The sequence below is a fragment of the Paramormyrops kingsleyae genome, unplaced genomic scaffold (assembly GCF_048594095.1).
Source record: "Paramormyrops kingsleyae isolate MSU_618 unplaced genomic scaffold, PKINGS_0.4 ups102, whole genome shotgun sequence".
NCBI classification, from domain to species: domain Eukaryota; kingdom Metazoa; phylum Chordata; class Actinopteri; order Osteoglossiformes; family Mormyridae; genus Paramormyrops; species Paramormyrops kingsleyae.
Genome location: NW_027326040.1, coordinates 17,343 through 44,703, shown reverse-complemented (window position 1 = coordinate 44,703; position 27,361 = coordinate 17,343). Strand labels below are relative to the sequence as shown.

Sequence of the window (27,361 nt, the reverse complement as noted above, 5' to 3'; positions counted from 1 at the left end):
AGTAAGCCTGCTTGAAGCTGAATAAGCAGCTTTGCTTTCTACCTTTCCTAATGCCTGGTCTCAAAATGTCTCATTCTGGAATATTGCATTCATTAGGTTCATTATGGGAAATCACCAGTGATTTGGTGGGAGTGTAACTGCCATTAGGGTCAGTTATGTTGCTTTAAGTTTATTTAATTAATTTAAATATAAGAATAATTTAAACATAACTGAAATCCCAGCATTATTTGATTTAAATGAAGAATTTAGTAATTAACATAATTAAAGGCATATGTTAGTAAGGATCTTTCTAGCATTTCTATAGCGGAACTAATCTTGCGTTTGGGTTGAGGTCTGGTCAGTTTTGTTGGTAACATTTTCATTTTGCTCAGTTAAGCGCAGCACTTGTTATGCGGCTGAGAAAGTATTTAAAGTTATTGTGTCTATTCATGGAGATTTGAGTTATTGTATAAGCTGCAATCATAAGTTTTCTTTCTTTAACTCCTCTTGAATTAACGCGACCAACGAGGTACGAGATTTATGTCCATTTTGCAATGGCGTGAGCGAGCTGTACAGTATTTACGTTTGTTTGGTTATTTTTTAGGAAAATGCGTGTTTTTACTGATTCATTTTATGATTTATATGATTTATGTTATCTAGTTCTCACGGCATGCTCGACCGGATGGATATGAATAAATGCCCGTGTGTCGGTATTGAAGGAAGTTACACTGTGTACTCCTCCCTTTTTCTCTCTCTGTCTCTCTCTCTCTCGTTCGCTCGCTCGCTCGCTCTCTTCTCTATACACACACAGCTCCAGACCAGCGCTCACAGCATACATATTTATCTGATGACAGAGTTTCTGTGGAGGATTTACCATAGGGTCTAAACAACTCAGAAAACACAATCGCTGGTACAACACACTGGACTTCTAAGAACAAAACCTCCTCCTTAGAAAGGTAAGCGTTACCTTTTTTTCCAGAATGCCCAAATGCTTAAAATAAGAAGTTTGCACCCTTTCACACTGTCAAACAAGAGGATGTGCATGCAAGCTATTAATATTATTTATCCATCCATTTCTTGTAACCACTTATCCTATTCAGGGTTGTGGGGTTTCCAGAGCGTATGGGCAAGGGAGCAACCCCGGATGGGGCACCAACTTATTGCAGGGCACACTTACACACCATTCATTCATACACACACGCACTTCGGTAACTCCAATCAGTGGCGTTGTTAGGCCTATTTTAAGGGGGCTTTAGTCCCACTAAAATGTTTTTAGTCCTCCCCTCCCCAAAAAAAAATGTGTGTATTTATTGGCTTAAGTCATGAATAGCTTTTTATATTATATATTAGTTGCCACCCCTAGACTCTGCCCCCATATCCATTCATCTCTACCTACACAGCTATTCAAACTTCTGCATGTTTTTGAATTGTGGGGGGAGTACCTGTAGGACACCCCAGGGCAACATGGAGAGAACATGCAAACACCACACACACAGAGTCATTGCAGCGACTTAGACCCTGGTCCCAGACATGTGAGGCAACAGTGCTACTGTGCCACTTAATATTATTTTACAATATCAAATTAATCATTCATATAGACTCAGAATGGAATTGTTAGTGCTAGAATCACCCAAAAATAATATAAAGTAACAGTAAAATTAGGGTAATAACTTGTGGTAATTCATTAGGTGCTCATGACCAGGAAAAATTAAGAATCTCTTATATTGACGTTCAACAGTAGTCCTGGTTTATTCTTATTCTTTATTCTTATGGTTTATTCTATTTGATTGATTGATTGATTGATGAAACCCTTTATTGCTGTTGCAGTACACCTTGTCACTAGTCACAAGTACCAGCGAAATATTGGCCATCAACCCGACCATACATATACAACACACGTAGGGGGTAGACAGGTCAGGAAGACAGGGGACTATAGGAAAACTCAGAGAAACAAGATTACGCGAGGAGAGTGGAGGTGAATAAAAAAAAACAGCCCCCAGACTGTACTCCAGTAGGGAGTACAATATAGGAACAGAGAAAAAAAACACCTCAGCAATAAGCACATAGTCACCACAGCTCACAACACCAAAGTCGAGACTTGCAACAGGGGTGGGGAATGGGGAGGTGGAGGTAGTCCAGCATAGACAAACAGCCATCCGTTCCTGCAGCCAGACGGCGCTGTACAAGGACCCGCTCGTTCATGCTGGGGGTATGAAGCGGCGAAGGCGTGGGATGGGGGTAGGGTGTCCTTGTGGTTGGGGGAGAGGAATGCAAGAGAGTCTCGCTGCCTTGTTCTTCAGGGGGGAGTTGTTGAGCTCAGCAGAGGCCTTGGCCAAGGCCCGTGCTGATTAGGGGGGAGCCAAAATAAGATAGAATAGGGTTGTTTGGGTTTTCGTGCGAGAAGCTGCAATTTCGCAGCTCCTCTAATGTCCACGCTGGTCCCCGTCGTCTAAAATCCTGCGCAAAGCCTTGAGCTCCTCCGTGATGTTATCCAGTCTGCGGTCCATAGTCACGGTGATGTAATCAGATCTACGGTCATTAGACACTGTGATGTTATCCAGTTTGCGATCTATAGCCATAGTCTGAGCGCCAACAGCTCTGCCAAGACCGTCAATCAATTTGGCCAGCCTAGAGGGGTTTTGAGCGGCTGTCACCGTTTTCTTCAATTTCCGATAAACCAGGGCGATGCCTAATCCAATCAGCATAAGACCCGTTATCAAGGTTCCGAATAGGTAGATATGTTCGATGTCCTCCACGGAAAGAGCTGCCAGACACACGACCCTCCACTTCTCCCATCCGTCCATCGTGTAGCCAGCTGCGTACGTTCCTGCAGGACAGTCAGGTTCCCCCGAACCTGCGCTCCTCTGCGAGAAGATGGCAGCTTTGTTTATTTATTAATTTTTTAATGCAATGGGAAAGTATAAGGGTCATTCACAGTTTAGGGGGCCTTAGATGTCCTCAGTAAAGCGATCCAATGTTTACATAAATATCGCAAAGTACTGTTTTGCCCCAGCTTCTATTATGAATGGATGCATAGCTATGAATATATCGGTACAACGACATTTGAGTTAAAATGCACTTTATACATTCTGCAGCATTTTATTTGGTGGGATGTAGAGGATTTTCACATGTCCCAGGGGTTGCTTACTTCTTCAATATGTATTTTAAATGATTAAATAAAAATTGCAAAAGAAACTACAGAAAACATTTCATACGTCTCTTGATAAGTTAGTTGCATTTTTCATGACAAACATTTTTTGTATGTTTTTGGAATTGCTGTGCACCCTGTCATATTTCGATAGCCACTACCTAACTGTCAATCATGCTTTCATCAAATGCTCATTTTAGCTCAAAATGTCCACCCTGTTTTATCTGCCCTGTAATGCTTCTGTTCTTGACAGGATGGACATACATATTAAGTCTGTCTTGATTATGTGAGCAAATGCCTATCACAATAATGAGATGTTTGAGCAGTGAGTAGGTTATGTGGGATTGCTATTCTTCCTACAGTTTAAATTACGGACTTGAAACCAACTATCACTGTGTGAATGTTCATTCTGGTTCCGAATAGTATCTTTGTACACAGTTTGTAAACTGTGGCTCATTCATTTGGAAATTATGAGGTAAACAACTAAAGAATACTGAATTTCAAAAGCTGCTTTTATGAACAAAAGTATGTGGACACCCCAATTGATCAGAGGAACTTCCTTTTTAATCCACACCCACCACTGACACAGATGAACTATTAAGTACATTGTTATACAATCTCCCACAACAAACATTAACAGCAGAATGGGTGGTTGTTTTACAGCAGAGGTTAGTGACTTTCCAACTTGGCACCATAATAGGAGGCCATATTTTCAGTCAGTTTCAAGTCAGTTCACTACCTGCCCTGTTAGACCTGTCCTGGTCAAACACAAGTGAAGTGATTGTGAAGGACAAAATGTCTGGGAACAAGTTCAACTGTGAAGTGGTTGGTTGCACAAGTGCTGATCACCCAATATCAATATCCAACCTGATTGGCAGCAAACCCAGCAATGTCCCATCATCTAATGGAAAGCTTTGCCAGAAAAGTAGAGGCTATTAAAGCAACAATGAGCTGACCTACTGTACTCAACTGAGATGTTGGACAAGCTGGTGTCCACATAGAGTACTTTTGGCCATGTAATGTATTTTGGATCAATTTATAGTAACACATATAGAAATTAATATTCAGGTGCATTGTGAAGGAGTGCCAGTTAAGGCACTACAGCCATGTGGCACCTTCCCCTAAGGGGACGCCCACATAGCACCTGGCTGTGGCAGACAGATAGGCACTTTCAGAGGGTGGAACTGGACAGTGTGTCTGCCTAGGGGTTTGCCAACTGGGATCGCAAGGTGTTTCGTCATGTGGTGACATACTACCCAATTTGACCTTATCTGTTTAAGATCATACACTTAATCTGTGCCATGAAATTGTTACTGTTGGAAAGGTTGTGTTGTAATCTGATATAAAACAAAGAAAACATTGATAATTTTTTCTGAATATCATTCAGATTTGTCCTGCTAAATAATTTATATGCCCTAATAAAATGCCATCCACAACTATAGCTTCCTGTTATTTCATAAATATGGAGCCCTGCTGAACTGAGTCAGGCCTTTGCCCTATCATCGTAGCTGTTGTCTTCAAGTTGACCAAAATAATTTCTTTTGGCTAATAAAACATTATAATTGAATATTAAATAAATAACTAGGATAAATAATTTCAATTTATTTTTTGTTCATATATATTTTTCCTTCATTTTTGTGTGGAACTGAAAATAAAAGTGTAATGGAAGCAAATATTAGTATCATAATTTTCATGATTCACAAATATTTTCAGAAAAATAATTATATTGGGAAAGTGACACAGTATCTTTCTGAAAATGGAACTTTGTAGTACCACAGTACCATGGAAGTATTATTAATCTGTTTTGTCCATGACAGGGTGGACAAAATTGGTGGTTGAATTACAAAATTTCAGCTTACTGTTGCAAAATAAAAAGTGGTTCAGCTTGACACAGAAGTTTTCTGAGCAGACTAAATAATATAATAAGCTATCGAAAGAAACTGAAAACTAAGTACAGTTTTTTAGAAATTATGAGCTCCCAGTGGCAACCAATACTATGCTGTAAAAAAAGTGTTCTGTCCTATACTGTAAAAAAGCTGACCATTCAAAATGTTATGCAGGGTGTAGGAGAGCAAAATCCTGTTGCAGCTACAGTTTAAAGGACTTTTTTTTGCTACATAGGCACTTGTTAATATTGTACTGAAGGCCAGCATGAGATCCCACATAGACTGGGGGATACGGTCAAGTCTTTAGAGCCAATCTTGCTTAATTTTCCTTGTTCAGTCTTAACTTGTAACATGGATTTTTTAAATGGATGAGTTTTTTCTAAACGGATGTTTTCAGGGAAGTTGTCTTTAGAGCATCTGGCTCTTTTGATGTGCAGCTGAATACATGAAATTTCACGAAAGCGCAGATGGTCCTCATACAGATGTGCTAACGCTAATGCCACGGCTGCTGTCTGTATGGGTCGCTTTTTCAACTTGCAGGGCGGATAGCCCTTTGACCCTCCTCTGCGGAGTGACTTAGGGACCCTCCTTAGATATTGTTAAGTATCTCTCAGTCTTGCAGGCTAACATATATTTATCTGGAGTGATTTTTGTACCGAGACAATATAATTTGCACCCCCTTCGCCACTCTTTCACCAGCGTACTACTTCCTCAACAACCAAATTACTCTGGTCTGGCTGCTCCCATGGTGGTAGCTGCCATAGAATAGGTGAGGCTCATATACCTCATTTGCATTTGGATGTTTGCCAACCTCAGCTAAATTCCTGGCCATCAGATGCTGAAGGACCAGCCATTACTACCCTTGATGGACTTGTTTATTTTTCGAATGCGTGACGTATGACAAAAGAATTATAGAGGTTTAAAGAAACAGAGGTGAAACACAGCCTTAAGCCTTAAGTTCCTAGAAGATAGAACGAGAAATAAGATCTCTGGATTTGCAAAGGTGGATGTTTATTTTGGTCAATTTCCATGTATAGGTTTGCTGTTTCCTGTTTGCTGTTTCCTGCGTGAGCGAGACTAGTTGCTACCGCGCGAACTTTTAAACTATAACTATAACTATAACCCAAATAATACTTAGAGTTATAATTAAGCAATCGGATAAATCTTGGCAAGCTTAATAGTCTCCTGATAATCTTCCAAATCCACGACGGATTAATCGCCTCCGCCCCCGGAGTTTTTCCCCGCTAAACGTAAGTATATCACTATGGCTCCTGTCGTTTGCTCCGAGTGCAGTATGTTTAGTTATTCTTCTCCCGTCATTAGCGGTACGTTTGTCTGCGATAAGTGTAAGCTAGTTGCCAGGCTGACGGAGAAGATCGCAGACTTAGAGGGACGCATCCGGACGTTACGGGAGATTCAGGAGAGTGAGAGTTTTATTGACGCAGTGTTAGCGGCTCCGGATATGTCCGCTATAGTGAGCCAGTCTCCCCCCGCTCCGGCAGCAGGGCCTTCGCAGCAAGGCGAGTGGGTGACGACCCGGCGGCATAGCCGTAAGTCCAAACAGGACTCACACCGGCACCATTCACCCATTCGCGTTTCAAACAGGTTCTCCCCACTCAGTGAAACACCCACTGAGCCGCCTGTTGAAAGCGCTCTGGTAATCGGCGATTCTATGCTAAGAAACGTGAGAGTAGCGACTCCAGCGGCCGTAGTTAATTGTCTCCCTGGTGCCAGAGCGACCGACATCTTATCAAACTTAAAAGTGCTGGCTAAGAGTAAACGTAAGTATTCGCATATTGTTATCCACGTCGGCACAAATGATGTCAGATTGAGGCAATCGGAGATCACTAAAGCAAATTTCATAGCGGTGTGCAGCCTTGCGAGGAAGATGTCCGCGTCAGTAACATGCTCTGGCCCTATCCCTGCTAGACGTGGCGACGAAATGTACAGCAGATTATCGTCGCTGCATCGCTGGCTGTCGGAATGGTGCCCAATAAATGGTGTGGGTTATATAGACCATTGGCGGACATTCTGGGGTAGGCCTTGGCTTTTGAAGAGGGACGGTATTCACCTCACGTGGGCTGGTGCCGATCTCCTGTCAAAAAGCATAGCTCACAGTCTTAGGGCAGATTGCTAACTAACCAGAGCCAAGCCAAGGCGGCAGGCAAAACGGCTTAACCGACCGCCTGCTAGTCGCTTAGAGTCGTCACCCAGGCTTCATATTATTGAGACTGTGTCTGTTCCCCGCGGTTTTAATGTTCGTGTCTTGCAAACCTTAGAGAAATTAGACCTATTTCAACTCTGGATAGTAGGTGTAATGCAAACCTAAAACTTGGACTCCTGAACATTAGATCGCTGGCTCCTAAGACATTGCTCGTAAATGAAATCATTACTGATTCTAATCTTAGTGCCCTATGTCTTACTGAGACTTGGCTAAAACCGAATGAGTTCTTGGCACTAAATGAATCCACTCCAGCTGAGTATAGCTATAAGCATACTCCTCGACCCAATCGCAAAGGTGGCGGAGTTGCTGCAATATTTAAGACCGACCTAGGAGTGCGTGAAAATACTGGTTATAGCTTTAGTACGTTTGAATTTATTATTCTAAATCTTGCAAGCACATCTAAGTGTAGTTCTACACCTCCAATCACCATTGCCATTGTGTATAGACCACCAGGCCCCTATAGCAATTTCCTTAAGGAATTTGCAGATTTCTTAACAAGCTTGGTGGTTACTACCGACAAGGCCTTGATTGTTGGTGATTTTAATATTCATATGGAAAATGAAAGTGATCCAGTAACAAAAGCATTTACTGCCATTCTTGACTCTGTCGGTGTACATCAGAATGTAACTGGGCCAACTCATGCCTGTAACCACACCCTAGACCTGATTCTTAGTCATGGTGTCCTGGTAGAACACATATCAATTATCCCTCAGAATCCTCTACTTTCAGATCATTACCTTTTAACATTTCAAATACAACATAACTCCCCTAAGGCCCCAGACCAGAGGTACGATACTAGACGTTCCATAGCCTCATTATCCGCTGCAACTTTTCTGGAACAGCTCCCACAGTACTTTAACCTAACCTCTGAAGTGTCATGTGTAAATGAACTTGAACAGGTAGCCGTGAACATGGTAGAATCATTTCGTACCACTCTTGATCATGTAGCACCACTCAAGAAAATAAAACATAGAGATAAGAAACCTGCCCCCTGGTACTCTAACCGTACACATGAACTTAAACAAGCTTCACGAAAGCTAGAACGCAAATGGCGGTCAACAAAATTAGAAGTTTTTAGATTTGCCTGGAAAGAGAGCCTGTCTAAGTATAGACATGCACTAATGACTGCTAGGTCTATGTATCTCTCTAAACTAATTGAAAATAACAAAACCAATCCTAAATTCCTATTTGAAACTGTATCTAGGTTAACAAAGAATCGTTCAATGTTAAACTCACAAGTCCCAGAAGCTCTTGGTAGTGATGCCTTTATTGCGTTTTTTAATAATAAAATAACCACGATTAGACATACCATCACGAGCACGCCCAGGGTTGCACACAACCACCAATCCTCTGCTAGTGCTAGTGTTATTAGTACTAATGATAACATCTTTGAATGTTTCACTCCTATAGTGCAGACAGAACTCCTTCAGTTAATTTCCTCTTGCAAACCCACTACTAGCCTTGTTGACCCAATACCCACCAATCTACTTAAGGAAATTGCACCACTGATTAGCACTACATTGTTAAACTTGTTAAACTCATCTCTTAGTCTTGGATATGTTCCTAAATCTTTTAAAATGGCTGTTATTAGACCTATCCTAAAGAAACCAAATCTTGAACCTAGCGACTTAGGAAACTATAGACCCATCTCAAATCTTCCCTTCATTTCTAAAATTCTTGAGAAAGTTGTTGCTCACCAGCTGTCCTCCTTTCTTCAAGATAATAATGCTAACGAGCTATATCAGTCTGGTTTCAGACCCAATCATAGCACAGAAACGGCCTTAGTCAAAGTGATAAACGACTTGCTTATGGCTTCCGACCGTGGCTGTATATCGCTATTATTCTTACTGGATCTAACTGCAGCATTCGATACTGTAGACCATAATATTCTTTTGGACCAGTTGGAAACATTGATTGGCATTAAAGGGACAGCACTACTGTGGTTTCGTTCGTATTTAACTGATCGTTACCAGTTTGTCCATGTAAACAATGAGTCATCCATAGCCACTAAAGTAAGATATGGTGTCCCGCAGGGATCAGTGCTGGGCCCCCTACTGTTCAATCTATATATGCTACCGCTTGGTAACATAATTAGAAATTACAGTGTTAATTTTCATTGTTATGCTGATGATACACAATTGTATATATCTGTTAAACCTAGTGACGCATCCCAGCTCTCTTCTTTAGCCGACTGTCTGCTAGACATCCGTTGTTGGATGGCAAGGAATTTCCTCATGTTAAATACTGAAAAAACTGAGGTTCTTTTAATCGGTCCTAAGGAGGCCCGCAATAAGTTTGTAAACCCCAACCCTAGCGGCCTCCCTACTCAATTTAAAACAGTGGTCAGAAATCTTGGTGTCCTGGTAGACTCCGACCTCTGCTTCAGTGCTCACATAAATAGCATTACCAGTACGGCATTTTATCATCTACGGAACATAACCAAAGCTTCGGAAGTTGCTGTCCTTTCAAGATGCAGAAAAACTAATACATGCCTTTATAACTTCTAGATTGGACTACTGCAATGCCCTCCTTTCGGGTTGTCCATCTGGATCCCTACATAAACTTCAGTTAGTACAAAATGCAGCTGCCAGAGTTCTAACAAAAACTAAAAAATTTGATCACATTAGCCCTATCCTGTCTTCCCTGCACTGGCTACCGGTCAAGTTTAGGATTGACTACAAATTATTACTATTGACTTACAAAACTCTGAATGGCCTTGCACCACAATATCTCAATAATCTTCTGGTCCCTTACAACCCTTCTCGCCTGCTTCGTTCACAAGGAGCAGGATATCTATTAGTTCCTAAAGTAGACAGGACTACGGCAGGCTGCAGAGCATTCTCTTACAGAGCTCCGCAGCTGTGGAATGGTCTCCCGGAGGATGTGCGGGATTCAGGCACACTCTCGCTATTCAAGTCTAGATTAAAAACGCACTTGTATAGTTTAGCGTATAGGAAACCTAGTTCTGGTTCCAGCTAGTCGCTCACTCCCAGTCAGACTAACAGTATGAGGTGATGAGCTGGGTGGGGATCGGTGTCATTGGCTTTGGATAAACTGAGGCGTCAGTGCTGTCACTCTAGCTCTACACTAGAGTGCTGATGTTCAGGGAGTCCCCATGCCTGTGTTCCCGCCTGTCTCTCCCTCTTTCTCATGCTGCTATATTCAGATCTGCCGGAGCCTAGACGAATATTGCACTCGATCATTTTGCTTGCACTGCCTCTGGTTTCCTCAACTCTGGCTAATACACAATTATTCTTACTTCCTCCCTCACCCCTTCTGGGGTGTGCTCCATGGAGCACAATGTCGTTGAAGAGTTTATGCCTCTGCGGCCTGCAAGACAACTACCTCCACCTCCAGCAACTACCCTCCAACCTGCCTGCCCTTGGCTCAACACGATGCCTCGCCATCCATCCGGCGGCTGTGTGTCTATTAATCCTGCCATCGTGCATCAAGCACCACGTGCCTGCACCGGTCGGCCGCTGCATTGAGACATATATTTCAACCCCTGTATTAGCTTAGTCATTTCATCTTGTCTGTATTAGCTTAGTCATTTCATCTTGTTTGTTTGACTCATCTGCCGGCCCCTGGAGGATGGGCTCCCCCTTTGGGTCTGGTTCCTCCCAAGGTTTCTTCCTCTTAGGGAGTTTTTCCTTGCCACCGTTGCCTTTGGCTTACTCAATGGGGGGTCCTTACGAGGCAGAAATGTAAAGCGCATTGAGACAATGTAATGTTGTGATAATGCGCTATATAAATAAAATTGAATTGAAATTGAATTGAATATACAAAGGGCAGTATCTGTCAGTATGCAATAGCTTTCCAGTGCAGAAACACCAGCCTTCACTGTTTCTCACATCTGTGGAGGAATGGATTTGGTGGTGTGGATCTGATTTCTCTGAAGTTAGTTGGATAATGGAGCCCCACTGCACAGGGCCTTAGTCACGCTCTCACTGATGTTCTGCATTTGTTGGCACCCGCTGACATTTCTCGTGTGTATTGAGTGTTGGGTCAGCAAGCCCTGCTTCTCCGTGTTCTGGGCACCTTGCGGTGTCATGTGCATGCAGAACCCCCAGCTGGCAATGATCTCTGTGCCACTAAGCCACAGGTTTCTTGTGTGTTTCCCTGGATGCAGAATGAACTGCCAAACCACATCCGGTACTCGGGCTCCATCTCTGCCTTCAAGAAACACCTTAAGACCCATATTTTCATGGATTTCTCTACTAACCTTATTGTTCTTTGGATGCCCTTATGTAGTGCTTATCCTTGGCCCTTGAGTAGCCTTTTTAGGTTCTTTTTTATTATTAAAGGGACAAAGACAGATGTCATCAAATTGTGTAAAGGAAAGAGAACAGAAGTAAGAAAGGGAAAGAAATAATAAAATCAACTCAAAAAAGCAAGCAAAAAAATATTATAATAATGATAATTATTATTATTATTATTAAAGGGAGACTGAATGGGAGGAAGGTTATCATAAGGCCAACCAAGGCAGGCCAGGCCCACCTTGCACCATGGGCAGGCCTGAGGCATGGCAACCCCCAGGACAGCTCCCCAGCAATGACAACCCCGCCCCAAGCAAACCACACCTAACACGACCTGCTACCCCTATTCTAGAATGGAGTTTGTTTGATTTTGACTTTTTCTTGGTGTCTTGGCTGGTGAAGTCAATATTGGAAGAAAATAAGGAAGAGAGAAAGAAGGGAAAAGAGAAAGAAGAAAAAAAAGACAGGATTGCATGTACATGCAATGGTTGTGTCTGATGAGAGGTGGTGCAATTGTAAACAAAGAGAAAAATAATAAAGGTTATAATAACCACAGGGGTGGCATGGTGGGCTGTTGCCTCACACCTCTGGGACCAGGGTTCAAGTCTCCGCCTGGGTTACATGTGTGTGGAGTTTGCACGTTCTCCCCATGTTTTCCTCCATGTACTCTGGTTTCTCCCCACAGTCCAAAGACATGCTGAGGCTAATTGTAGTAACTAAATTGCCCATAGGTGTGCATGTGTGAGTGTGCCCTGCAATGGGCTAGCCCCCCCGTCCTGGCTTGTGCCCATAGCTTCCGGGATAGGCTCCGGACCCCCCCGTGGCCCAGAAGGATAAGTGGTTTGGAAAATTAATGAATGAATGGGTGAATTAACAATAATACTGATATACTATAATAATAATAATAGTGAAATTAAAGAAAAAAGAGGGGGAAGTATGTGGGCACAAAATAATTTGCTTCAACCATGATGAACATCTTCAACCTCTCCCTCTCCCTGTTTGTGGTTTCTGCCTGCTTCAAATCGGCCACCCTGTATCCAAGTCTTCAAATATCTCATCATTGAATGACTGGCGACCAGTTACCCTGACGTCTATCGTAAGCTAATGCTTTGAGAGGCTGGTCAGGGACTTCATCTGTTCAGTGGTCCCTGACTCATTAGATCCATTGCAATTTGCATAACACCACAACAGGTCCACGATGATGCCATAGCCCTGACTCTTCATACTGCCCTCTCCCACCTGGAGAAGAGGGACACATATGTGTCATACGGCGTAGGACACGGACCAGGGAAACAGGCGAACGAGAGCAGGAACGGGGTTAAATAAAAGGGTTTAATGGGAGAACGCAAGGGCATAACAGGGGAAAACACGGCACTACTATACAACAATACAACACTACAATGCACGACACTACAATGACAGAACTAGGGAAACAAACTCTGACGTGGACTTAAATACATCGAACTAATATAGATAATTGAAAACAGCTGTGAAACACTGGGAATCGACATGAGGTTAACGAGGGGGGCGTGGCACAGGAGGAGCAGCACGATCTGGGTGTGACAATATGTGAGAATACTGTTTGTAGATTGCAGCTCAGCGTTCAACACCATTGCTCTTTCTAGGCTGGACAGGAAACTGCGGGACCTAGGCCTGAGCAGCACCCTGTGCAGCTGAATCCTCAACTTCCTGTCATACTGATTAGACTATTATCAGGTAGTCAGACTGGGCAGCATTACCTCACCCCGGCGCTCCTCATGGATGTGTACTGAGCCCTCTCCTGTACTTGCTTTACACTCAAAACTGCTCAGCTACTAACAGCTCCAACATCATTGTGAAGTTCACAGACGACACCATGGTGGTGGGTCTCATCACCAACAGTGATGAAACAGCATATTGAGATAAGGTCAACGTCCTGACACACTGGTGCCAGGAGAACCACCTCACCCTCAATGTCGGTAAGACCAAGGAACTGATAGTGGACTTCCGGAAGCAGAAAGGAGGACACATCCCCATCACCATCAATGGCACTCCTGTGGAGAGGTTGAGCAGCTTCTGTTTCTTCGGAGTGCACTTGGCAGAGGACCTCACAGGGACAATTCACACAGTCAAAACAGTGAAGAAGGTGCAGCAGTATCTCTTCTTTCTCAGGGGACTGAAGAGGTTTGGAATGAGCCCCTGCATCCTCAGGAGTTTTTAAAGCTGTGTCATTGAGAGCATCCTTACTGGATGCATCACCGCCTGGTACGGCAACAGCACTGCCTACAACTGCAAAGCTCTGCAGAGAGTGGTGCAGTGTTCTGAGAGTATTATAGTAGGTGAGCTTCCCTCTCTCCAGGACATCTACATCACAAGGTGCCTGCGGAAAGTGGGGAAGATCATCAAAGACCCAGTCACCCCAGCCATACACTGTTCAGGCTGCTACCGTCAGGCAGACAGTACTGCAGCATCCGGTCCCAGACCAGCAGACTGAGGGACAGTTTCTTCCATCAAGCCATCAGACTGCTGAACTCTGACCATTAACCATTTACTACATATTGCACATGATGCTCTTCTGCACATCATTTAACTGTACATTCTTATTGCACAACTGCATACACTTTTGTACATACTTAGATTTGTCAAATGTTTTGTTTTATATATTTCTACTTATAATTTGATTGTTAATTCATGTCATACTATGGCTGCTTTGAGAGGCTTTACACACAAGCATTTCACTCACCTGTGTACTGGTGACAACTGACGTGACAATAATCACACAAGTGATTTGATTTGATCAATAAACCTAAATACAAGTATGAACATTAATGCTAGTATACAACGAAAGAATGGAGGGAGGGAAGGGAAGGAAGAAGAAGAAAAAAGTATTAAAGCAGGTGCTTCATAGGTAAGTATAGCAATAAGATGTTCAATGTATAGGTCCCAAACGAATAATGACAAAATAATTATACTAATAATAATAATGATAACAACCAAAGAAGATTAAATAAAATAAAATAGAATAAAAATAAATAAATAAAAAATAAAAGGGAGACATGATTGAAGTAATAGTAACTAATAAAATATGAGATGTTATAAATGCAGTGGTCAGAAATAGGGAGGTGGAGGAAAGAGATTGAGTGTGTCAATTGGTTAAGGTCAGATATGTAAAAGAAGGGACCGAGAGTGAATTCTACTGGGTGATTTGGTGATAATGGAAGCGGAGAGACTTTCCAAAATGAGAAAATAATTAAATTTCTCATTTTCCAGTTCAAAGGAATAGTCTTTTGCAACAGCTAGAGCCACGAGGAGAAGTCTGGTAGATTCCTTGTTTAAACTAACAGATGTTGTGTCACCTAGCAGGCAGAGCATGGGTGACAGAGGCATGCCGCAGCCAGGGAGAATGATAGTGAATTTGTGATTTATTAAAAAAAAATGGTGGATGGGTGTGCATAGCCAGAAAGTGTGAAAAAATGTGTCTGAGGGGTTAAATCAATCAAGCACTTTATTTGTCCCCGAGGGGCAATTTGAGGGCACATAGAGCAGTGTTAAGATCAACCCGACCATACATATACAAACATCACAGTGGGGGAAGACAGGTCAGGAAGACAGCCGCTCTACAAGCCAACCTGTCGACCGCACGAGCAGCGACCCAATCATAGGAAGAACAGAGAAAACAGAATTACATGAGGTGAGAGAGGCAAATAAAAAAATACAGCCCCTAGACCAGGGGTCTCCAACTCCGGTCCTGGAGAGCTACTATCCAGTAGGTTTTCTATCCCACTTGGCGTCTGATGAGCCACACCTGGCCCTGGTATTTACCTGAGAACAGGTGTGGCTCATCAGAAGCCAGGAAGGATTGAAAACAGACTGGATAGTAGCTCTCCAGGACCGGAGTTGGAGACCCCTACCCTAGACTGTACTCCAGTAGGGAGTATAATGTAGGAACAGAAAGAAAAAAACACCTCAGCAACATAAGCACATAGTCACTACACAACATAAAAAATCGAGACTAGCAACAGGGAAGGGAATGGGGAAGTGGAAGTAGTCCAGCATAGAACAAACAGCCATCCGGTCCTGCAGCCAGATGCCCTGGTCACCGACCTACCTGTTCACGCTGGGGGTGTGAAGCGGCGAAGGCGTTGGATTGGGGGAGGGTGTCCTTGGGGTTGGGGGGAGGGATGCAAGAGAGTCTCGCTGCCTTGTCCTTCTGGGGGAGTTGCTGAATTCAGCAGCGGCCTTGGCCAAGGCCTGTGCTGATTAAGGGGGAGCCAGAAGCAGATAGAACTGGGTTGTTTGAGTTTTTGGGCGAGAAGCTGTAATTTTGTAGCTCCTCTAATGTCCACGCTGATCTCCGCCATCCAAAATCCTTTGCAGAGCCGAAAGCTTCTCCGTGATGTTATCAAGTCTGCAGTCCATAGTCACAATAATGGTATCCAATTTGCGATCTAGAGCCAAGTCTGAGGGCCGACAGCTCTGCCAACTCCGTCAATCATCCCCAGCCTAGTGGGGCTTTGAGCGGCTGTCACCGTTTTCTTCAATTTTTGATAAACCAGGGTGATACCTAATCCAATCAGCATCAGACCTGTAATCATGGTTCCGAATAAGTAAATATCTTTGATGTCCTCCACAGACAGAGCCACCAGACACACAACCCTCCACTTCTCCCATCCGTCCATTGTGTAGCCAGCTGCGTACGTTCCTGCAGGACAGTCAGGTTCCCCGAACCTGCGCTTCTCTGCGAGAAGATGGTGTCAATTGCGTTGAGAGACCAGTTGATCAAATCCATGATTTCCTTAGTTTTGAAGAGCAGGGATGAGAGGGTCTCTCGAGTATAGACAGTAATACAGTAGACTGGACGAGACGAGAGGAGCAAAGCAGGGAACATAAGGGGAGGGAGAGGGAGAGAAGTGCGTCTGCCTCCGCTGAGAGCCAAAGCCAGGCTTAAGTGTGCACTGTGAACAGATATGAGACTATATTAATCCCATTCTAAATGTCTTGTGACCAGTGAAGTGGACTCTGTGAGTAACCTTGTATTGTATAAGCTGAATTTTTGTGTTATTGCTCATTGTGAATGTTCTTTTTTTTACAAATTTGTGTCCATAAGTTTGGTTTCCCAATGAGAGACAAATCCTGTTCCCACTAAGAGGTTGGAGTCAGATCATAATTTGGAAGAATTTTATAAATTTTTGATTGCAGTTTACTTTGGACAGTAATTTTGAGAAAGTCTGAGATCAGTAGGGGAGTTCTACATCATTATTTCTTATAATATTTTTAGATGTAATGGAGGATTTCAGTTGAGTATATTTGAAAAAATGTTGGCTGACAATCCCAAATTTCTGAATCAAGAAGGGGAATGAGACAAAAGTATTGTTCTGAAATATGTCCCTGAGATAAGTAATACCTTTGTCAGACCAAGATTTGAAGTGAAGTGGTTTACCAGTGACAACCAAATCTGGGTTGTTCCAATTTGGGGAGTTCTTAGATGGTAGAGAGTCTAAGTGATTTGGTGGAGTTTCCACCAAACTCAGAGTCGTTGCCATTGATGAACATTTAAAACATGGGTGACTCCTAGCACACTAGCTAAGAAAAGTTGAATCAGAGATATGCATTTGATTGCATACCGTCTGCTTGATGTAAATCCATTTATTATCCAGTGGTTGAGGATTAATACATCTGATGATATACTCTAGTTGGCTGGTCAGGCAATAATGAAGGAAGTTTGGGGCATCTAGCCTGCCTTGGCATTTGGGTTTTTGAAGCATACTCAGTTTGATTCTGGGTTTTTTATTTTTTACAATAAAACTTATTAATGATTGAGTCCATGGTTCTCTACCAATTGGCAGTTGGTTGTAACAAAGTTATTGTAAACACGTAATTTATCTTTAGAAGAACAGACATTTTGATCATTTCAATCCAACCTATGAGTGATTGTGGTAGATTCATCCAAAACTGGAGATCATCAACAATAATTTTAAGGAGAGGCATATAATTTAGGGAGGCGAGTTCTGACAGCCTGGAGGATATTTTAATACCTAAATATGTAGTGTGACCAATGCACATTGGGATCGGTGTGGTAAAGGCTGTCGCATCCAACCCATTGGAGAATAACGGAAGGATAGTTGATTTGGACTAGTTAATTTAGCAATCTGATATTTTAGAGAATCTTTCAATAAGTTTGATTATTCCTTAGGTTTTATTAGGTCCCTACCTTGTTTACAGTTATATGTGTAGTGGTGTAGCTGTTCGGTAGCTCCTGCTTCAGTACTGCTTACACGTGGGCATTCATTGGAAGCTCAGCCTAGCTGCACTGCCTAGTTCACTCCTTGATAGCATGAATGTTTTGTGCTACTTACCCCTCTTGTATACAAAAAAAAACTTCTGTGCAAGTTTTTATTTTTTAAATGGAAAAAAAAATTGACTTTGTACATCGTTTTGGACATAAAGATGTACAGTATATGTACAATGTGAATGCCCAGGTGTTAACACTGCCAGATGGAACAATATGGTTGTCTGTCAAAAAGTTGATTTCTCCACAGTATTACTGTACATAACCTGCATGATTAGCACTGTGATTATTTAAAGGACAGTGAAGCTTACAATTAAAATATCAGATGGTTCAGAGGTCGCAACAAAACTCTTTTTTCTGTTATTGTGAAATGTAGACTGTGAGTTTATATAAAACTTACTGTTCAGTGTGTATATATAGCATGTGAGTGTCCTAGTTTCTGGGAACAGCACATGCTGTAACACTGGCCATTTACAGTAGGTTGCGTGGAATATCACCTTGACAGGATAGCAAAGGACAGATTCGCAATGCGAACGCTCATGTGGATTAGCATTTTTCACACTAAAATTAAGCCAGCAGTGAAACTTTATTAATCCCTGTGGAGAAATTCTCTTTGTACCTGCCCCATCTTGATCTCCATGAAACACACAGACAGATGAGAACAAGCTGGAGGGTCACAGCACAGGGTCAGCCAGTGTGGGGCATCCTTAGAGCTGAGGGTTAAGGGCCTTGCTCAGGGGCCCACAGATCTGCCAAGGCTGAAGTTGGCGACCTTATCACAGGCACAAAAACTTAGGGGCCCATTGATCTGCACAACACCCGAAAGATTAAGAGCCTGCAAATTGTACTTGCCAACTGAATCTCTGGACACCCTGGCTTGGACATTGCAGCTGGGACATCACAGCCTGGACATTTCTGCCTGGACATCACAATCTGTGCGCTTTCACAGAAAAGATGAACCTACAAAACGCACCGGGCAACTGAAACTCTGCCTGGACATCGCAGCTGAGATATCGCAGCCTGAACATCACAACCGGGCATCAGAACCCTCGGGTTAGACAGAGAACCTGGGGTTAGACAAAATCCTGGGGTTAGGTAAGACCCTGGGGTTAGGCAGAGACCCTGTGGTTAGACAGAGGGCCTGGGGGTTAGGCAGTTGGATCAAGGCTTTTCAGAGTTGTCAGAAATAGGGGGGGTGGGGGTATGTGCACCCCCCCCCCCCCCCCAAAATATCAGTAGACATTATCACTGTCATCCTGTCACTCTTAATCCTTAGTCACTCTTAATAATCACACTTCATTCTCATTGAATCTGACTTTCACTCTCTACAACTTTCACCACATCCTCAGTAATGTCACAGATAATGAACAGATATCTATTTAGGGCGGAACAATATTGGAGAAAAAAATTACATTGTGATATTTTATCATATGGATCAGTTATCTTTTTAAGTTATGTTTATTTGTGAAACTTTACCCCAAAACAGTGGTAGTCTTATTTTAAATAATGAAATCTTTCTTACATCGCATCTTTTCACAGTGTGATTATTGCACGTGTGCCCACCGTGATGTCATGATACACATTGTGCCCCTGCGTCACCAAGGCAAATTCCCCCCATGTCAAACTCCCTCTGACACTGCTGAGGCAGTGAATGTTGTGTGTGACTCCTGCTGCAAGCTGCATACCTGTTCGAGTTTGGGCCCAGACACAGCAGAGAGCAGGACGTGGAGGAGGGAATAATGCAAAATGCTGACTGCATGGCTGCCCCCCCTCCACAGCTTGGTCTGAAGCCCCTGTCCTCTGTCATAGCTTAATGGAGGGCTATAGACTCCCACAGTGATCTGCACCTCTCCTCCTGCAGCATGACAGAGGTGATGCGCTCCTGCGACTCTGCCATGGAGGACTTCAGTGCAGCTCCTGGGGACCAGAGCATCTCCTTCCAGGTAGCCTTAGTACGAGCTGCCTGACATTACTCAAGACATTACCAGAAACCAGAAACCCACCTAGGTCTGGACTCTACTTGCTTACTAATCCACATCCTGGTGATTGGTTGCGTGTTTTGCGTTAGTACAGATGTTGTTCCCAAGGTGATTCTTGGGAACAACAGACACTGTTCATCTTATTGTCCTTGAATAGCAGTCCTGCTCATGAGCCTTTGCCTGTCCCCCAGCCCCCAGTTGACTCCCCCTCTCGAGTTCAGGTCTTTCCCGATTCCCACGAGAGGTACCCCAAGCTGTCCAAGCGGCTGCCTTCCATTGTGGTGGAGCCTACTCAGGGAGGGGACGTGGAGAGCGGGGAGCTCCGCTGGCCCCCTGACGACCTGAGTTCCACCCACTTCAACCCAGCGCCCCCCCTGCGGCCCCCTGCCACAGGTATTCTATTTCTGTTCCATCACTGGGGCACCACGCTGATACTGTGACTGACAAATTGTCAGGGGGCTCTCTGCCAGAAAGGCAGGGAATGTAAGTGACAGGGATGCATACACAAAGGTACTGAAAGCTGATTGGACCCCGGAGTGCCCCCCCTCCTTTGTCACTCACCGATTCAAAACAAATCATTGGCTAATAATATGGTTGGCCCCTCTGTATGAATTATGGCCTCTCTAATGCCGTCCACCTTAAAAAAATCATGCAATCATGCCTCAATGATCAGGTAAGACTGTGTAATAGTCTCAGCCCTTTTAGCTAATGATGAATACCATCAATACTCTTATGCTATGTCACAGGTGTAGCTTTATTATTATTACTGGGCAAGGGGCTATCGACATTGTTTCATTCCTGGAAAAGGGGCCATGTGGCTCTGCTTCTATACCTGAAGTGTGACAGATAAACAAGGTGACTGGGTCAGGTGACCTTCATGTAGATTTATGTACATCTGTTGTTTGTAAATCAGAGTACAGGTGTGTGGTCTGATGAGGAAATACCTATATGGGTACCTGGATGAGGACAGGATTTCACATTATTAGCGTACAAAGGTTTCTTCATTAGCATAACTAGTTTTATATTCAGGTTAGTTGGGCTAAACTGGGATGTCTACAGAGCTGAACAGGTCGAATGGCGGATACTGTGCCCAGACTAAGTGCCAGGTCATGGTGACCAGGACTGGGGGGTCGTTGTCGTTCAGGGGGCTGATACCACCCCCACAGTCAGGCTCAGGTAGCTTAGTCATGACCGATGGGGCACTTGAAGTCCCCATCCTCAACCTCTCTCATCGCCATTCTGCCTCTCTCTGGCCTAGGGGGGGAGCTTTTTCCCACCTCCCCAGAAATGGACAGGCCCCTGGGCGAGGACTCTGACTGAGGGCCGGGCATGGCGACACTCCAGCATTCACTGTGAATACTTACGCAGGGGCGTGAATGCAAACAAGGGCTCATGTCCAGGTGCCTAATAGGGTGTCTAAGGCCTTGCTCTCGTATGCCTGGGACCCCTTTTGGCAGAGACCCCCTGTTATGTTTTGGCAGGGTATAGGAGTGTAAAAATGTCCTCGGCAGCTCAGGCGTGCCAAATTCTACTGTACTCGTATCTACTCTATTTATAATAGTTTTTTTTAGTGCAGACCTACATCTGTATAATCAGCATAGCTGTTTTTCAGACTTTGTAAATCTGTTCTGAGAGATTGTACACTGAACTAGATCCCTAGTATCTTATAGGCACATTTTGCAATATGACATATATAATTTATGTGTTTAATGTATAAATATGTACTCTGTTAAATATTCATTTGTCCCTTTATAGTATTCCTTGATATACGTAAAAATACTTATGTTGCATACGGTGTTAATTATAATTTTCTAAGTATCATGGTAGGTCCAACAATAGAAATCTGAATCCTTGCTTTGCAGCCTGCCACATAAAATGCCAATAACTCTAAGCTCTCTTAGTACAACTGTAAAGATTTTTGTCCAGTAACACTCCAATAAAATTTTCCCTTGAAACAGCTTGTAACTTTCATCATATTATATGATAAGTTGTGGCCATATGATATATACGTTTCTTAATAGTGTTTCTGTGGCTGCATGGTGAAACTCTGCCAGCTATGGCTTTGGTGTGTCCACTCATCTCCTCAGTCATACTCTCATGCTATGGATACCACTGACTTCTGCAACTATTTGGGTATATAAGACAAAACCAGTGTCTGCTTTTTTTAATCATTATCTGCTCTTATAGTGCTTTGGGATGAATGCCTTGTGTGGATGTAGGAGGTGAAGTCTTCTTACTGTCAGTTTAAACACATTATAAGAGCTTCGGTTCCCAAGCCATCTCATTCAATGCACATCTTTCACATGATACTCCAGTGATACATTTCAGGTGCTCTGAGTCTTCAAACCTGCACCATATCCTCATGTTAATGAACTTTCCCCAGTGTCTTTGGTCTTCTGTAGGGCCTTTCAGAGCATCAGCCTCCTGACGTCACCTCTGTGAGGTTGGCATGGAGACTGCTTGTTCTGCAGCCATCACCTCCGGAACAGTTGGGATCAATGGTCATACTGAAGGGCCTAGGGATGATTTGATTGCTTTGTCTGCCATGAGAATCAAACCCACAAACTTCTGGATATGGGATCAGACCCCATACCAGCTGAGCTGCACCACACCTTTACCTAAGCTGTATCTATGCTCGTGTGACATCTGTGAGGCCAAGCCTCTTCAGGAGAGACTCCATTCACCACACAAAATCTTGCATAGAGAGTCAGTGGAGTCAGACCAACAGTCACAATAAGTCAGTTGAATGCTTCACTTTGGGTACTGGGTCCATTTGCTCATCTTTAAATATCGCCATCATGTAAAACATGGCAGCTATTTGCCAATAGTCACAAAGGTGACAAATTAGAACATGGCAGCCCTCTGCTATTGTAATAACCAGGTGGAGGTGAAGGAGGGGCTATGAGGCAGGAAAGTAGAGGAAGAGGAGCTGCAGTACATGGGACATTTGGAAATGCGATTCCTCTGCTCTTATGTCAGCACTTTGGCTTTGGCACTGCAAACTGATGCTTACAGGACTATGCCGAGTGCACCCCTCTGATCTTTTAAATATTCCAATGTCCTGCAAATGCCTTTCTATACGTCAGTCTGACCCACTCAGACACCCATCTATGTGGGAGGGTTTTGGTTTACCTGGGGGTCTCAGATTCTCAGCCGCCCACAAACTCTCAATAAGAATATGAACTAGGCTTTCAGTATTTTTTTTAATGCTTTCAATATTTTGCTTGCTATGGGATATTGCAGGCTTTAATACCTTTCAGTATGTGCTGCAGATAACCACAATCCTAGATGGATACTGAAAATTTGGAGGATGGATGATTCCCAGAAGAGCCATAAAAACCAGTTAGGACCAGGTGTGAAAGAAGTCATTATACAGGAGAAAACATAGAAGCATACACTTAAGCACACAAACAATTGAAATACATACACAGCTCCCCTCTGGACTACAGTCCTCGAATAATTAAAAGCATTAAAATGAATCCACAGAAAGCAATAAGATTGATGTTTTCCTGCATGTTGGTGTTGGAATGGAGTCTGAATGGAACAATGTGAGTTTTTTCTGGTAGCTGGAGTGCCAATCCTGCCACCAACCCCCAAATTATCCCTGCAAATTGGAGGACCTCCTTGCAGGGCTAGATATAGATTAACGTCATACCCAGGATGTAGCAATTGAAGGTTAAAGGCCTTGTTCAAGAGCCCAGTGAAGTAGGATCACTCCTGGCATTCACTGGATTCAAACCAGCAACCTAAAAAATCCATATAAAAATTGTAATTAGCACCTTTTAATGGGAAGTGTCTCTGTGTAATTGCTGTGACAATGCTGAGAATGGAGGTGCATAGCAGGCTGCTATGGGAGCTATCCTCTAAATTTCCCCCTCCTGCCTGGCAGGGGCACACTGCACTCCCTCCGCAGCATGTGAATCTGCAGCATTTCCATTACAAACACCAGTATGATTTCTGCCATCGTCTTGCACCATTGCACTTTTCTATCCATTAACTCTTTGTTACATGTCCGTTACCGTTTAAGCTTCCTCAGCCCAATTTGGAGACCTCCCTTCCTGCATATGTATTTGCATGCCTAGTAAATGACAGCAGTACATCCATACAAGGATTTGCATTTCTGCCTGGTTTGGTTGGGGACAGGAAATTGAAATGCTTTCTGCTGCTGCTACTGTATTTGCACCTAGAGTGGGTTATATGAAAGGGAGGGTTATGGTGGTTATGGTCTGGGGGGATCTATGGCAGCACATCCTCTGGATGTGTGGGTGAGGCTGGGATTGTGTGACCTCCCACATACCGGAGAGGGGGGTAGTATTTATAGGAACATTAAAAGTACCTTCAGCTGCCCGCCATGTCTCACTGTTGATGTCAAACACCCCCCATTAACCTTTTGTTTGCATAAGGAGAGCATCGCCACCCTGGATCGCTGCCATCTGACTGTAATTATTTCATCCTTGCTGTTTAAATCAGGCGAAGATGGGTTTGTGAGAAATTTATGAACTCCTTTTCTTGTTTTATAAATAGCCCAACATTAATTACAACACAATCACATTACAAAGACAGCATGCATATAGTATATTAAATAAAATCTTAAAAAAAAATTGTTATGCCATCCTGCATCTGTTGTTCGGACTAGATTGCAATAATTTTTTTTGTTTATCATTGTTTTCTGAGTTCGCAACTGTGTTAAAGGCAGCACTTGTATTGTGTTTCAGAGGCAGGGTATTTGCATAACCAATTAACAAAGAAAGCATTTTAAGTCCCACCCCAAAGTACCAAAAAAGTACCCCAGTGTAATGACAGGCTAGAACGGAGGAGGCAGACCCCGGAATGCGGAAGCAAACTTGTTTATTTAATAAGCCGGGAGCAGACAGAGCCAAAGGGATGTTCCAAAATCGTAGTTGGGTCACAGGTGGTGGTCGGGAGCCGGGGGGGTCAGTCCTCACATGAGTGTTCAAGGCGTATTCTGCCCACAAGAGGTGGGAGGCCCATTCTGTGGATCTGTCTCGACATAATAACCGCAGCAGCTTGGACACTTCCTGGTTAGTTCTTTCTGCCAACCCATTGGATTGGGGGTAATAGGAGGAGGACAGGCTCAGAGAGATATTAGGCTTAGAACAGAAAGCATGAAATACTTGCAAGGAGAATTGAGGACCCCAGTCAGACACTATGTCTTCTGGGATACCGTAGTATCGGAAAACCCAGGCAAGGAGAATCTCGGCCAGCTCCATCGCCATCGGGAGCTTCAGGAGAGCAAGCAGCCGACACATTTTTGAGAAGTGATCTACCATGGTAAGGATGACGGAGTTTCCCTTTGAGAGGGGAAGATCCGTGATAAAAATCCATCGCCAGATGTGACCAGGGATGTGACGGGATCGGTAGAGGGTGAAGGAGCACAGCAGGTAGTAAGTGCGATGCCTTCAGCTGGGCACATTCCGGACAGGAAGCCACGTACCATCCAGGCCACCAGTACCGTCGCACCACCAGCCAGAGCGTCGCGGAGACTCCCGGGTGTCCGGTGCTCTGTGAGGTATGGACCCACCTGAGGACTGCAGGGCGGTGCGAAGGAGGCACATATAATCTTCCAGGTGGGCATCCGGTAGGTGGCAGCGTGCGTTCGTTCGCGGTTCGGAGGGTCTCCTCCAGGGACCAGGAGATGGTGGCTGCAAAACAACTAACAGTTATTAATTAATACATTGTATGCATATTACATTCCATTGGGGCAATACATTAAAGCTTAATGCTAATGTATTAAATGTGACGAAACATGTAATCAAGCAATTCAGCATTTGCTTTGTCCCACGGTGCACTGCCTAAAACACATTTTACAACTTATTTATGGATTAACATGTGTTATCAATGAACTGTCAACATGTATGAAATGGAGCAATGTCATGTAGTATGGATACAATGGAATAACTGATAACTGTTAGAGAGAAAGTGATCTTGAAAATCCAAGGGGTGTGCATTGTTCCCCAGGTTCCCCTGATCAATGCACACTTCATAGGACATGGCTGTCCCATTTTCTTTCAGAGCTATTAACCCTTAAGTGCAGGGGTGCCCTGTGTAGCTTAGTTCTTTCCCTGTTCCACCATAAATGATACAGCTCAAGAGCTGTGTGGTAATTAGCACAAGGAGTTGAATCAGGTGTGTTAAATGAGGGGAAACCCAAAAATGTGCAGGGTTGATATGGCCCTCCAGGACTGGAGTTGGGCACCCCTGGTTTAGTGCTTTGCCCCAATGGCATGTAATATGGATACAGCATACTTAGAGAAAGTTATTCTGAAAATGCAAGGGTTGTGCATTGTCCCCCAGGTTAACTTCATAGGACATGGCTGTCCCATTTTGTTTCAGAGCTGTTAACCCCTTAGTGTGTTGCCCCATTGCACTTTAAAATGGATGCAATATAATAATTAATAACTATCACAGACAAAGTCTGAAAATCCAAGGGGTGTGCATTGTTCCCTGTAGTCCACTGATCAAAGCACACTTCACTAGATGTGCCTGTCTTGTCTAGTTTTAAAGTTATTAACCCATTCATGTACTGTCCCATTGCACATTATACGGATACCTTCGAACATTCAAAAATTAATTAAAAATCATACATAAAGCAATCTGGGAAACAAAGGGGTGTGCAACAGTCGTCATGAGCCAAAAATGCTAAACCACCATGCCATTACAGCTGACATTATTATATTATTATATTATGACACTATTATATTGGCTATTAACACGATTTTGCACAAATCACGAAATGGTTTGAAGCGCAAAAATAATCGGTGTGCATCGTTGTCTGTGTACTGTACATCACAATTCTGTCATTAAAAATGCCGCACCTTACTACCGTTAAATGTTATTAAAGCCAGAAAACTGAATATCAAATATGAAGCTAACTTAACCGCGGTGCCCCAGGTAAACTTGACTTAGCCCCTCATCATTTAGCTAGAAAATTCCCTGGTCAGCGTGTTGGTGGAATAGCGAAGGTTACTGAACTGGATGGGTTGGTGACATTTTATCTACACGAAATACGTGTTGCATACATCAATTCCTGATAAAAGTACACTATTACAGAACTGCAAAGATGCAATTCCAAGTTGTAAACTGGCTCCGGAGCTTCCCGCCATGTTGCGATATTCTGAAGCGTCATGGAGTGGGCGTGCTCAGATGGTTAAAGGTGTGTTCACTCCAAATTCCAGCTGACCAATAGACGTGTAAGCTGCTCAGGCCCGCCCACCCATTAAAACAGTGCCACAAATCAGAAGCAAAAAAGCATTAATTCAAAAGCAAGGAAAAACATTCCAGAAGCAAAACAAATTAGAGAAGGAAAAAATGATTTTATTCGACTTTTTTGATATTTAAAATACATATTTTCATTCTGATACTTAATAATTTGTTTGCGGTTTTCAAAATTTTGATTAATACTTTTGGCACAAAATTAACTCCATAGGATGGAGCTAGAATGGGCGTCGCCCGATCGGTTGATGTTTGCGGATCATACTGCCAGGAAAGAGCATCTGCCTTGATATTCTTGGAACCTGGAAGGTACCTGGTGGTGGGAGATGTTGATGGTCGAATTATACCTTGTGCCAGGGCTTCACGGATATATTCCTCCATCGCAGCT

At 43.4% G+C, this 27,361-nt stretch overlaps 1 protein-coding gene across 4 annotated transcripts; it reads left to right on the top strand.

The window, feature by feature from the left end:
* Positions 1–370: 370 nt before the first annotated feature.
* On the top strand, positions 371–21,695 carry LOC140586948 (protein LBH-like). Of its 4 annotated transcripts, none has more exons than XM_072708489.1 (5): positions 371–508; positions 834–935; positions 19,623–19,704; positions 19,932–20,133; positions 20,999–21,695. In XM_072708489.1, exons 3-5 carry the CDS (start codon positions 19,624–19,626, stop codon positions 21,058–21,060), a joined length of 345 nt encoding a protein of 114 aa, XP_072564590.1. In that variant the 5' UTR covers positions 371–508; positions 834–935; position 19,623; the 3' UTR covers positions 21,061–21,695. The 4 variants fall into 4 exon arrangements, with proteins under 4 accessions (XP_072564590.1, XP_072564589.1, XP_072564591.1 ...); XM_072708488.1 differs by having other exon boundaries at positions 791–935; XM_072708490.1 differs by having other exon boundaries at positions 791–935; positions 19,571–19,704.
* Positions 21,696–27,361: the final 5,666 nt, after the last annotated feature.

Coding starts and splice junctions, on each gene's coding strand:
- LOC140586948 (XM_072708489.1), top strand. CDS start 19,624: ATGACAGAGGTGATGCGCTCCTGCGACTCTGCCATGGAGGACTTCAGT. Junction 19,705..19,931: donor ACCAGAGCATCTCCTTCCAG/GTAGCCTTAGTA, acceptor CCTGTCCCCCAG/CCCCCAGTTGACTCCCCCTC. Junction 20,134..20,998: donor CCTGCGGCCCCCTGCCACAG/GTATTCTATTTC, acceptor TCTCTGGCCTAG/GGGGGGAGCTTTTTCCCACC.